The sequence below is a fragment of the Pygocentrus nattereri genome, chromosome 2 (genome assembly GCF_015220715.1).
Source record: "Pygocentrus nattereri isolate fPygNat1 chromosome 2, fPygNat1.pri, whole genome shotgun sequence".
NCBI lineage: Eukaryota > Metazoa > Chordata > Actinopteri > Characiformes > Serrasalmidae > Pygocentrus > Pygocentrus nattereri.
This window is the reverse complement of record NC_051212.1, coordinates 6826630-6840674: the sequence shown is the minus strand read 5'-3', so window position 1 is coordinate 6840674 and position 14045 is coordinate 6826630. Positions and strand designations below refer to the sequence as shown.

Genomic DNA, 14045 nt, shown 5'->3' with positions numbered 1-14045 from the left:
CCGCCAGCTGAAAACATCTTCAAATTTAAGCATCGCCACCTGAAAACATCTTCAAATTTAAGCACCGCCACCTGAAAACATCTTCAAATTTAAGCACCGCCACCTGAAAACATCTTCAAATTTAAGCATCTCCACCTGAAAACATCTTCAAATTTAAGCACCGCCACCTGAAAACATCTTCAAATTTAAGCACCGCCAGCTGAAAACATCTTCAAATTTAAGCATCTCCACCTGAAAACATCTTCAAATTTAAGCACCGCCAGCTGAAAACATCTTCAAATTTAAGCACCACCACCTGAAAACATCTTCAAATTTAAGCACGGCCAGCTGAAAACATCTTCAAATTTAAGCACCGCCAGCTGAAAACATCTTCAAATTTAAGCACGGCCAGCTGAAAACATCTTCAAATTTAAGCACCACCAGCTGAAAACATCTTCAAATTTAAGCACCGCCACCTGAAAACATCTTCAAATTTAAGCACCGCCACCTGAAAACATCTTCAAATTTAAGCACCGCCACCTGAAAACATCTTCAAATTTAAGCACCGCCAGCTGAAAACATCTTCAAATTTAAGCACGGCCAGCTGAAAACATCTTCAAATTTAAGCACCGCCAGCTGAAAACATCTTCAAATTTAAGCACCGCCAGCTGAAAACGTCTTCAAATTTAAGCACCGCCACCTGAAAACATCTTCAAATTTAAGCACCACCAGCTGAAAACATCTTCAAATTTAAGCACCACCAGCTGAAAACATCTTCAAATTTAAGCATCTCCACCTGAAAACATCTTCAAATTTAAGCACCACCAGCTGAAAACATCTTCAAATTTAAGCATCTCCACCTGAAAACATCTTCAAATTTAAGCACCACCAGCTGAAAACATCTTCAAATTTAAGCACCACAATCTTAAAACATCTTAACATTTAAACACCACCAGCTGAAAACAACGGCCTACATCCCATCTGTGCCACATATCAACAATCTGATTGGTTGCCACCCAGCTCATTTGCATAAAGCACACAGAGATGATGTGCGTCAGATAAGTTACTTTTACATGATGGTGTCTGTTTTGCTGATTCACTTCAAACAGAAAAGCTTGTTGTGACATTCCGTTTGATGTAAACCTGCAAGACAAATATAATAACTTTGCTTGACGTCATCGTTCAGGTCACACATACGCCGGTTAAAATTTCAGCTCCATCAACGTAAAACATCAACCCGCCTCCTATACGTGCTACATACCAGCAACCTGACTGGTCGGCGCTCAGGCCATTTGCATACAGCGTCCAGAATAAGCGAGCACAGAGACGACGTGCGTCAGTGGTTCGATGTGGTGTTACATTTATGTGACGCTGTCTGTTTGGCTAATTCACATCAAACAGAGCAGCTTGTTGTCACGCATTGTTTGATGTAAATTCGCAAAACCAATCAAATCATTTTGCCTGCTGCCATCGCTCATGTCACATATAGACCGCTTAAAATTTCAGCGCCGCCAGCTTAAAACTCTGGCCTGTGTCCCGGCTTTGCTGCTGACAAGCACTAGACAAGGCTGCGAAGGCTTATTGTTCAGTCTCTAGTGCTGGAACCCCAAAGATGTGCAGCTGTGTTAAATGTGGTGGATAGAAAAGACCACAGCGCTGTTCAGCTGAGTGGTCTTCTCACAGTGGAAGGATGGACAGAAACACCTGTGGATGTTTTCAGATCTGAAGCAGCTTGATCTTCTCCTCTCTCTCAGAGATGAAAGCTTTAAGTGCTGTTCATCTGATGGGGGCAGTTTTGGTGTCTACCAGCTGTTCCAGGTGGTTGTTAGGAGCCCCGTTTTCTCTGCTTTTGATCAGTTTTTGAACTCCAGTTGTAGAAATTTCCTCCTTAAACAAGTAGATTATCTTATATCTGATATTTTCAGGAACATCTCCTGAGAACACTGGTCATCGCTCACGTCACACATACGCTGCTGACAAGCACTAAACAAGGCTGCGAAGGCTTATTGTTCAGTCTCTAGTGCTGGAACCCCAAAGATGTGCAGCTGTGTTAAATGTGGTAGATAGAAAAGACCACAGCGCTGTTCAGCTCCCCTCAGGTTCAGGCTGGTGAGGATCAAACGGCCTCTTGTGCAAGCCAGAGGGAGTCATGGTGGGATTGTGCCTGTAGGAAGCGTTATGAGCGGAGGGGAGCGGCGGCTGTGCGTGACAGGAGGGTGCAGAGCTGACATTAGGAGTAACAGCACTCAACTGTGACAGGGGCTGAAATTTGGACTGTATAATTACAAGTCAGCAATTTGCACACACACACACACACACACACACACAGGAAAATGGGGGAAAGCACTCGTTAGGGGGCAAAGCATTTCATTTCAACATAACATCTGTTTACAGATGGTAATTATGAGGACAGAAATCTCTGCTGCACTTTAAGAGCAGTGACGTGGCACCACGGTCTGTGGGAGCAACTCCCAAATGAACAGGAATATCGAGAGAAAGATGAAACATGCAGGTCATCAGGAGAAATGAGCCAGAGCTGTGATTCGTTTCTGATATACACCCTGATAGACGGGCCTCGCAGTTATTCCTCTTGGTCATAAAAGCTGAAAAACAGCCACAAACACACTGGACAAATACCCTCGCTGGATAAAAGGCGCAGCAAAAGGCAACGACGAGTGATCTGAGAAAATGAATGTAGGCTACCTACAGATAACACGGCCTTTAAAACGCTCCCTCTCTCTCTCTCTCTCTCTGGACTTCTCTCTTCTTTCTCCCATGCTTCGTCTCTCTTTCATGTCTGCATTACGTTTGTACTGTCGCTTCACAGATACGCACAGAGCGACTCGACATGATTTCCTTTTTTAACTTCAGAAGCTGGTGGTGCAGAATAAACAGTATAAATAGTCCTGGCCTGATTTGCACTGTGATTATTATTACAGCCTCTCACCAATTAAAAAAAAGCTCACGGTGGTGCTGTACAGTCAGGCGAAACATTCTGACCACCTCCTCGTTTCTACGCTCACTGTCCATCTTACTGTATAGCTGCACTCTGTAGATCTACAGTTACAGACTGCAGTCCATCTGTTTCTCTGATACTCTGTTACCCTGTTCTTCAGTGGTCAGGACCCCCATGGACCCTCACAGAGCAGGTACTGTTTGGGTGGTGGATCATTCTCAGCACTGCAGTAACACTGAAGTGGTGGTGGTGTTAGTGTGTGTTGTGCTGGTCAGAGTGGATCAGACACAGCAGTGCGGCTGGAGGTTTTAAACCCCTCAGTGGCACTGCTGGACTGAGAATAGTCCACCAACCAGGAATATCCAGCCAACAGCGTCCTGTGGGCAGCGTCCTGTGACCACTGAAGAACAGGGTAACAGAGTATCAGAGAAACAGATGGACTACAGTCTGTAACTGTAGAACTACAGAGTGCAGCTATACAGCCAGTGGAGCTGATACAGTGGACAATGAGTGTAGAAACGAGGAGGTGGTCAGAACGTTCTGCCTGATGGGCGTACGTTACTGTTTCATTCTCACATATGTAAATACCTCTGCATCTCTCTGGTGCAGCACGCGATACTGTACAAAGTCAAAACAGCCGTTAAGTGGAAGTTATTAATTTCTCAGAAAACACATAAAAGCCTCTACAATTATCAGCTGTGTTCAGTCAGTGAGTCTCTCTCTCCCTTCATTCCAGCCTCCGTTCTCTTCAGGAGGCTCCCTTTCAGCTCCTCAAAGAACCTGCAGACACGCCTCCAAAGTTCAGCCTTAGAAGCTGGTTGATGATCATTTGAGGGTTCCACTAAAAGCCCTCATTAACAGGGTGGAGGAGCTAGAGCATAATGCAAGTGGCCATGTTAAACCAGGTAAAGTGCACTCTTAAAAAAAGATGGTTCTTGTGGGTCGCTAAATTTCCTTCGGGATCAATAAAGTGTCCGTCTCTCTGTCTGTCTTGTCTGTCTCTATCTTCATGGGTTCTTTGGTAAAGGCAGTGGTTCTATATAGAACCATGAACACTCAAAGAACATGTTGCCTGCTTAAATGGTTGTTGCATGGTGAAAACTTTTTTCAGACTGATGTATAAGTGTTTTATATTTTTTTAAATAGAACCTTTTTGTAAAGGGTTCTATAGTACCGTGGTACTGTAATAAGATGCCACCTGTCCAGTCATGAAATTTCCTCGCTACTAAATATTCCACAGGCAACTGTCAGTGGGATAACAAGGTGGAAGCGATTGGGAACGACAGCAACTCGGCCACGAAGTGGTCGGCCACGTAAAATGACAGAGCGGGGTCAGTGGATGCTGAGGGGCATAGTGCGCAGAGGTCACCAACTTTCTGCATCAATTTGAAGAACCATTTAAGCATGAAATGGTTCTATATAGACCTTAAGGTTCTAAATCATCTTTTTAAGAGTGCATTCTAAAACTGTACTGTGATGAAGCCTTTATACGATTATGAATTGGGCAGTTCTGCTTTTTCAGACAAATCAGCTGGGCAAGCACATCTGGAAGCCAGTCCAGTTTCACCTGGAGTACATCTGATTGTCTGATGAGAAGGCTAATGGCACATGAAGGGGAAAAAAAAAACCCAGGAAAATCGTGATTGACAGAAATCAAATCTATACCCCATGACCTTTCCCAGACTTGATAAAGGAAAATGGCAGATTTGTATTAGCATCATGTTCTAGTTTGGGTCAAAATGTCTAAAGATTAAATAGACCCAGCCGGACGCAGTGAGCCAGTCACGTAGGCATGATCTCCGTTAAACACTGAATCAGCACCACATCAAGCTCTAAACAGTACAAGCAGGCCCCAGAAAAAGAAGTCTTTTCCCCAAAATGACTGAATTTGCTCCCAGGAGAACAATCAACAGCTCATTACCCGCGTTTAGCTCTGTTAGAGTAGAGGAAAAACAGCCCAGTCCATCTGAATCGACCTTTTTACATCAGCCTCAATCTCAATCATTCTGAAAAACTGGGGACACAGCGCCAGGAAGGCCCACCGCGGGCTGTTAAAGTCATTAGCCAAGTTTCACCCTGCAAACAAGTGTTTCAACCTGTCAATCAGTTACCAATCCAGTCAGGCTGACTATCGTGGTGCTAAATTACATGTAAACAGATCGATGCCCCACAAAATGTGAATAATGGGCGAGGGGGGCCTTGGACCTGGATTTTCTTTCTGCAATGCTGATTGTTCTGTAAAGCTGCTTTGTGAGAACACCTGTTGTAAAAAGCACTATATAAATAAACTTCGCTTGCTTGCATGCCATGTCCAAAATAACGGGATCGGTGCTCAGATCTCCTTGATTGGGCCTTGAAACGAGAGTACACTGGTGCCAAGTACTGATCTGATACCAGTGTTTTGTTGTTAAGAAGGGTTTTGTAATACAAATGTAGTAAAAGTAGAAAGTAAAATGAGTAAATTACCAAAAAAACAATGCTTAGTGCCCACTGCACTAAGGAATCTGGGCCTGCAGACCACTTTCCTCTGCTGTCAGTGCACTGACCATGTTTAAAGGCCCTCCACTGAGTCGTGTTAGGAAGTACAGGTGTTTCCACAGCTGGACCGCTCATACGAATTGCTGTGAAGTGAAGTAAAATCCACTAATCGCTGCTGAGCACCATCATCACCCTTGTCAGGATCAGGCTGGCCTGACTGAAGAAGCTCTGCACAGCCAGTCCAGTCTGATCACACACAAACACCTGATCCAATCATCACCTCATTATCAGGCCCTACATGAGCCGGATCGGGGTGATGAGGCAGACTATTCTTCTTTTTTGGGGGGTTAAGCTTTGATGAAAGTCACGCTCCATCACAGTTATATGCTACAAAATGTGAAAGACAAATAAATAAATAATAACTCTTCTCCGTCCAGTCGTTTTGGGACAGCTCCTAACACTGAAGTGGACGCAGGAGCAGTACAGTGACAGTAAGAGCTGAAGCTTAGTCTTTGCGAAATGTGATAAAGCGGAGATCAGGGACAGTTGAGGCTGTAGCGTCTGTTGACCTGTAAACCGTAATTAATCGACTGATGAAGACGAGAATGAGCGGAGCCTGAAGCCTTCTTCTTTGAGGCCATTTCTCCCAAGTAGGGCTGCTCGATTATGGCAAAAATCCTAATCGCGAGTATTTTGGTCAATTCCGAGATCATCACAATTCCGAGGGCTTGTCTTTTCAATGGTGGAATTACTGACACCGAGTGACAGAGGCTGGAATGGAGCGGCTTATTTCCTCCTGAGTCACAGATCTCTACACTGATCTCTGACTCTTGCCGGGTTATCAGACCACGTTGTGGATTATGGTGTCTCTGTGGAGGCAGCGAGGCTTTGAAGGTGAGGACACACAGATCTACTAGCATTTGCTCATTTCGTGCTTATAATTTGCTGATTCAGCTTATTAAGGCATATTGTATCACTGTATAACTGGACAATCTGATACATGAAAAACAATGTATAAAAGACAGAAGTGACAGAAGTGTGCCTGTACCGGGACAGTGATGTTTAAAAAGTTCAAAGTCCAGTTATGTTCATGGTAATACTGTCCATCAATAAGTGAACAATGAGCTTTTAAACCATTAAATTAGCATTAAATTAGTTTTTACTGTCACTGGGTGCTGTCACCACGGTGACACAGTTAACCCTAACCAGGCAAAGGCCTACTTGAACCTGGAGGTTAGTCTTTAGGGCTAAAGAGAAAAGTCTTGGTCTACAACATACTTTCCCCAAATACTGTTCAAGTATAGATACATATTAATATAACAAAAATATAATATCACAGCACTTGTAAACAGTCATGATACAGAACACATCATTATATTTAGTTATTCTAAGGTATGATATGAACACATGCAGTGCTCCAGCAAAACAGTGTTTCCTCATATTTATTTCTTTCCTTTGAATGAATTTTCACAGTTTGTGTGTTTTTTGCCCGTTTTTATTTATTTATTTTTTCGGCCAGGATTAGTTTTCCCAGAGGAGGCCGGGTAGTATAACCTGCCTGAGATGTGACTGAACGATTCATACGGGATAAAAGAACCTCTGCAATTTCCATAAATTACTCCCAAATAACCCAGATCGAAATATCATCCCACAGATGTTTACATCAACACTTGTGAACAAAAACAACACATTGTGCAACTAAATGGCAAACGGACTAACACTAGACTAGTAAAGTGGGTTTGTTCAACTCAGCCACCCAACACCCCTCTCTCTGTCCTTCAGCCATCACCAAAAGTGTTGTGGATTTCAACTCACGAACCTGAGGATTAAGGAATAGGGTCAAATCGAGCCCTATTTTAGCTGTCCGCCTCATCTTCAGGTCACAAAAAATAAAGTGAAGCTCTGTCTATGAATCCGAAGTCAGCTTCTTATTGGCCAGCTTCTTGTTTGATTTTTTTTCTGAAAATTGAGGCATCAGAATGTATATGCTGCCCAATTTAAGGTGAAATGGGAAAATTGAGATGTCCGAATGTATCTACTGCACCAATTAAGGTGGAACGGGAAAACTGGAATAAGAAGGTGGCGAAAAAGAACCCGACTTTTCTATTAGCCAGTTTTGTTATTGCATTACTGAGAAGTCCATCCGAGTAGGACTGCTGTTACTGAGGAGCTCCGAGTTTGGAGAATTCTACAAGGTAATTCACTACAGAATTACTACTCAGTAGACCTGTAAAAACTTCAGGCATGGTAGATTCAAACTGGATTAAAAATCACAGAGCTTGTCGTGATCACTCAAATTACAGCACAGCCCAAGGTAATACTAATCCAACTTGCATAGGGCTAAACTACTGTGTGTACATCCTATTTTACAAACAATGCCAAATACATATAGGGAAATTCCTCTGATTTTTCCAAATGTCTGCATAATTAACTGGTTAAGATGTAAATAGAGTCATTCAGAGTGGTTTGGTGTGAAATGCTCGGTTCTAGAGAAACTTTCTGAGTCAGAATTCTAGACAGTGGTGGTGATAGGAACCAGACATCCACCTCTAAAAGCTCCCTCACAGACAGTTCCTACATGAAATGGTTATGAATTCACTGTCTGAGACATTGGTTTACAATAGTTTTGAGAAGATTTTGGACTTCAACTCCATTCATGGTGGAGGGATACATAATATGCAGGGTGTTGTAAGGCAAAAGAGTCCCCAAAGAAAACTTATTAATGCAGATTTCCCACCATTTTACCTTCATTCCATATAAACTCAGAAGACTTGTGTAGGTTCACTGGTGGTTCTGGATGGTAGTCATGGCGACGTCTGGTTCCTGTCACCACCACTGTAAAGACATCTGAATCATTTCACACAAAGCCGCCCTGAATCTCACCGTTTACACTTCAGTTCAGAACCTTTAGCCAACTGTGTTTTGCACACAGAGGAATTAGATCTCTGCATTTAACCCATCCGTGCAGTAAAACACCCACATTCATGCACACTAGGGGGCAGTGAGCACACTTGCCTGGAGTGGTGGGCAGCCCTATCCACAGCGCTCAGGGAGCAGTTGGAGTTTAGGTGCCTGCTCAAGGGCACTTCAGTCGCATACTGTCGGATGAGGGGATTGAACCAGCTGCCCCCACCTCTTATACTGAATGATGCAGAAAACTGAAAAATCAGTTTAATTCCCCTTTAAGGAACCTAAACAGTGGAGCTTAGTCTTTAGGGCTGAAGAGAAAAGTCTTGGTCTACAAATCTTTCTAAATACTGTTCAAGTATCAACATATCAATATGTCTCATATTCAATATGAATCAGTGCAATTCCCCTTGAAGGCCAAGCCAATTATGTCCTGCAAGTTGTCACAGTCCTCAAACAAGAGTTCCCCAGAAGCTCCTCAAAGCCTTTACAACATCACACATAGACCAGCAGTGCTGTGCAAAAGTTTAGACACCTAAGACAAATATATATAAAAGCTCTTTAACTGGGCAGTAAATATATAAGCACAGAAAAACACTCATACTGGAGTAAACAAAACAATACGTCACATGTAACAACCTGGACATTGTAACAGTAGAAGAAGGCTTTTTAGTGCTATAAAGAACCTATATATTTGTTTCCATATAGAACCTTTTTGAAAAGTATTCCATATAGCACCAAAAAGGTTTCTAGATGGAAAACTCTGCTGTATATGGTTCCATATGTTGTTACAAGTCTGACTTTTAACAGTAGCAGAACCATTTTTGATGCTATACAGAACCTATATATTAGGTTGTGCATTAAATATTTTCAAAAATGGTTCTACATAACATGTGTAATATATGGTTCCATAGCATCAAATATAACCCCAAATAGCTAAGTCATATATAGCTAAATTATATATTAAAGCTACATTATATTTCCAAAAGTATTCCCTAACCCGTCCAAATCATTGAATTCAGGTGTTCCAGTCACTTCCATGGCCACAGGTGTATAAAGCCGAGCCCCCAGGCCTGCAGACTGCTTCTACAGACATTAGTGAAAGAATGGGTCGCTCTCAGGAGCTCAGTGAATTCCAGCGTGGTACCGTGATCGGACACCACCTGTGCAGCAAGTCCAGTCGTGAAATTTCCTCACTGCTAAATATTCCACAGTCCACTGTCAGTGGGATTATAACAAAGTGGAAGCGACTGGGAACGACGGCAACTCAGCCACGAAGTGGTCGGCTTAAAGACCTGGATGAGCCAGTTTGGTGTGGAAGAACTTGACTGGCCTGCACAGAGTCCTGACTTCAACCCGATAGAACACCTCTGGGATGAATTAGAGTGGAGACTGTGAGCCAGGCCTTCTCATCCAACATCAGTGTCTGACCTCACAAATGTGCTTCTGGAAGAACGGTCAGAAACACACTCCTAACCCTTCCCAGCCTTCCCAGAAGAGTTGAAGCTGTTATAGCTGCAAAGGGTGGGCCGACATCATTTGAAACAATATGGATTAAGAATGAGATGTTGCTCAAGTTCATATGCGTGTGAAGCCAGACGAGCGAATACTTTTGGCAATATAGTGTATTTTATTGGCAGTAAGTCTTTATTTGTGCAGAAAACCACTCTGGAGTGAACAGAAACAGCACTAACACAGTAGGTAGTCACGTTATGTTTGAATCCAGATATGATGAATCCAGAAACCTGTTCTTCTGACCAGCTCACAGCATCTCTTCTGCTGTTCTGAAGACGAGACCTCCGTGTTCCTGTATTACTGTACTGGTGTGTATTTGTACTTTATTTTAATGATTATATAGAGCACTTACTGTCAAATCACACTCCATGCAGAGCGAAATGGTTTGAAATGATTAGCGCTCTTTAAAAAATAGAGTTCTTCATGGTTTCTTCACTAAAGGAAGCACAAGTTCTATAGAGAACCATTTAAGCATGAAACAATAGTATAAGACACCAATTTATATACTAAATACTACAGCACACTTTAAAAGATGGTTCTTCCTGGATTCCTTAGTAAAGGCAACTCTTCTCTTTAGAACAATGAGTTCTATATAGAACCATTTTCATGGTTCTTCTTATATAAAACCATTTGCATGGTGGAGTGGCTCTTCAGCTTGGTGGAGAGGTGTTGTGCATGGTTCTATATAGAACTATTTGGAAAATGTTTCTTTATAACACCAAAAAGGTTCTAGATGGAGACTGGGTTATGTGTGGTTCTATATAGAACTATTTTGAAAACGGTTCCATATAACACCAAAAAGGTTCTTCTGTTGTTACAAGCCTGACTTTGTAACAGTAGAACACTTTTTGGTGCTATATAGTGCTTCTGTGTTTGGTTCTGTATAGAATCTTTTTGAAAGTGGTTCTGTAAAACACCAACAAGGTTCTAGATGGAGATTGTGTTGTATATAGTTCTATATACCACATAACATGTAACATAACCTATATATTTGGTTCTATACAGATCCTTTTTGAAAATGGTTCTGAATAGCACCAAAAAGGGTCCTTCTGTTGTTACAAGAAGACGTTGTAACAGTAGAAGAACCCTTATTGGTGATATATAGAACCTATATATTTGGTTCTATACAGATGCTTTTTGAAAATGGTTCTGTATAGCACCAAAAAGGGTTCTACTGTTGTTACAAGAAGACATTGTAACAGCAGAACAACCAGTTTTGGTGCTATAGAACCTGTATATTTGGTTCTACATAGAACCTTTTTGGAAATGGTTCTGTATAGCAACCACAAGGGTTCTACTGTTGTAAGAAGAAGACATCGCAACAGCAGAAGAACCTGTTTTGGTGCTATAGAACCTGTATATTTGGTTCTACATAGAATCTTTTTGGAAATGGTTCTGAACAGCACCAAAAAGGGTTCTACTGTTGCTACAAGCTTGACATCGTAACAGTGGCAGAATCATTTTGGTGCCACGTAGAGCCATTTTCAAAAATCTGAAGAACGCAAAGAACTACTGATGCATGCAAATGGTTCTAAATTGAGCTCATCCGTGTAAACAGAAGCATTCCCTGTACTAGAGAACACTTACAGAACCATCGGTTGTGAGACTTTTAAACTGAGGTGCACAAAGTGAACCTGCTGGTGCAAAAAAGTGCAAAGAGTAGAGCTCTCCAGAACCCCCCCCCCCCCCCCCCCCCCCCCACACACACACACACACACACACACACACACACACACACACACCCCAACACACACGCACCCCCCACCCCAACCCATTATCAGCGCTTCACACAGACCCAGCGAGGGGGGGGGTGAATGAATGAACGGATGAACGACAGACTGGGTAACCAGGCGTCTAAAGGCACTGTGTGACTGTGCTGAGCAGCTCCTAAGCGGCTGAGGCTGAACTCACGGGTGGTGTTGTACTTCACCCCGTTGATGAACTCCGGACACGGCCGCTCCACGATCCGCCCGGAGCTGCTCCTCGGCCAGCAGGTCCCGATCTCATCCGTGGTGGCGTTGCAGTAGAGACCTTAGGACCAAAACAAGAAAAAAGAAGCAGCGTTAGCGCTCCCTCCTCTCCGAGCATGACCGAGGAACACTGTGGAGGAGGAGGAGGAGGAGGAGGACAGGCTCCTCACCGTCCAGGCTCATCAGAGCCAGCGACGAGTTGTGGTAGAAAGCGTCCTCAAAAGCGTCCGTGATGAGGCTGCAGTTCGGGTCCCCGAACTCCCCTAAGAAGATGTGGAGTAAAGTGGAGTCCATGGTTGTGCTGAACGGGCGGAAAGCGGACTAAACCGCTGAGTATACGACTAAAACCGACTTAAACCCGGACTAAACCGCTGAGTATACGACTAAAACCCACTTAAACCCGGACTAAACCGCTGAGTATATGAATAAAACCGACTTAAACCCGGACTAAAGTACTGGATACACGGGCAGGCTAACGGCTCCCTCGCCGACCGTTACAGTTTGAATCTCTAACTGACATTTACACCACCAACCTGTTCTGTGAGCGAGAGCGCGCGCTTCGCTAACCACCCGACAAACCCCGCCCACCCGTGCTGTGATTGGCTAGTCGCGCCCAGCCCCAGGGATTGGATTGGTTGGAGCAGAACTGATTAATACGCCCCGCCTCCTGCACCAGGATTGGCTAGTCGTTCGCAGTCGCGTTCACTGATTGGTCAATTGAATCGCCATTCGTTTATATTTCCATAGTGGCTCTACACTGCACTCTACACTCTATACTGCACTCTACACTTCACTCTACACTGCACTCTACACTCTATACTGCACTGCACTCTATACTGCACTCTACACTTCACTCTACACTTCACTCTACACTGCACTCTACACTGCACTGCACTCTACACTCTATACTGCACTCTACACTGCACTCTACACTGCACTCTACACTCTATACTGCACTCTACACTGCACTGCACACTCTATACTGCACTCTACACTGCACTGCACTCTACACTGCACTCTACACTCTATACTGCACTCTACACTGCACTCTACACTACACTGCACTCTACACTGCACTCTACACTACACTCTACACTCTACACTGCACTGCACTCTGCACTCTACACTGCACACTGCACTGCACTCTACACTCTATACTACACTCTACACTCTATACTGCACTCTACACTCTATACTACACTCTACACTGCACTGCACACTGCACTGCACTCTACACTCTATACTGCACTGCACTCTACACTACACTCTACACTGCACTCTGCATTCTATACTGCACTGCACTCTACACTACACACTACACTGCACTCTACACTACACTCTACACTACACTCTACACTACACACTGCACTGCACTCTACACTCTATACTACACTCTATACTGCACTCTACACTCTATACTACACTCTACACTACACTCTACACTGCACTGCACTCTATACTCTACACTGCACTCTACACTACACTCTACACTACACTCTACACTGCACTGCTCTCTACACTGCACTCTACACTACACTCTACACTGCACTGCACCCTACACTGCACTCCACTCTACACACTTAACATAGATGGTTCTTTAATAAAGACATTGGTTCTATTCGATTGGTTCTATATAGAATCGCTTGCATGCCTAAAAGGTTCTTTGCCTAGTGAAATGGGTCTAGAGTGCTAGAGAATGTTTTGTATATGCCTCTATATACAGCCCCTTTGAAAAGGGTTCTACATATAGAACTCATGGTTCTAAATAGAAGCATTGCCTTGACTAAAGAACCCTTGAAGAACCATTTTTTAGGCGTGTACTGTAGTATCTAACATATAAATTAGTGTCTCACACTATATGATGTAGTCGATATTTTATTTTACTGTCACAGCTGTTCTTTAAACTCTACATTCTTAAAAAAGATGGTTCTGCAAGGGTTCTTTAGTAAAGAAAATGGTTCTATATAGAGCCGTGAACACTCAAAGAATCCTTTGCGTGCTTTAAAGGTTCTTTGTGAAGGAGCTTTTCAGATTGATTGAGAATGTGTTGTGTGTGGTTCTATATGGCACCAAAAAGGGTTCTGCTTTTGTTACAAGCTAGACATCGTTACAGTAGAAGCACCCCTTTTGGTGCTAGATGGAACCCTTTTCAAAAAGGTTCTATGTAGACCCATCTACAGCACATTCTCCTCAGTCTGAAGAACCATTTATGCATGCAAATGTTTCTATATAGAACTCAT

At 43.2% G+C, this 14045-nt stretch overlaps 1 protein-coding gene across 4 annotated transcripts in view; it reads right to left on the bottom strand.

Annotated features, from left to right (window-relative positions):
- The window catches only part of LOC108439991 (corticotropin-releasing factor receptor 2), a 279618-nt gene that overhangs the window by 158112 nt on the left and 107461 nt on the right, over positions 1-14045 (bottom strand). For 2 of the 4 annotated variants that reach the window (XM_037534292.1, XM_037534287.1), the window contains exon 3: positions 11747-11866. Coding sequence is in view for 2 of the 4 variants with exons in the window: in XM_037534287.1 (XP_037390184.1) it covers positions 11747-11866 (120 nt within the window). In the remaining 2 variants the exon portion in view is untranslated. Of the gene's footprint in view, positions 1-11746; positions 11867-11975; positions 12424-14045 lie in introns of those variants that run through there. The other 2 variants (XR_005129621.1, XM_037534283.1) reach the window with 2 other exon arrangements.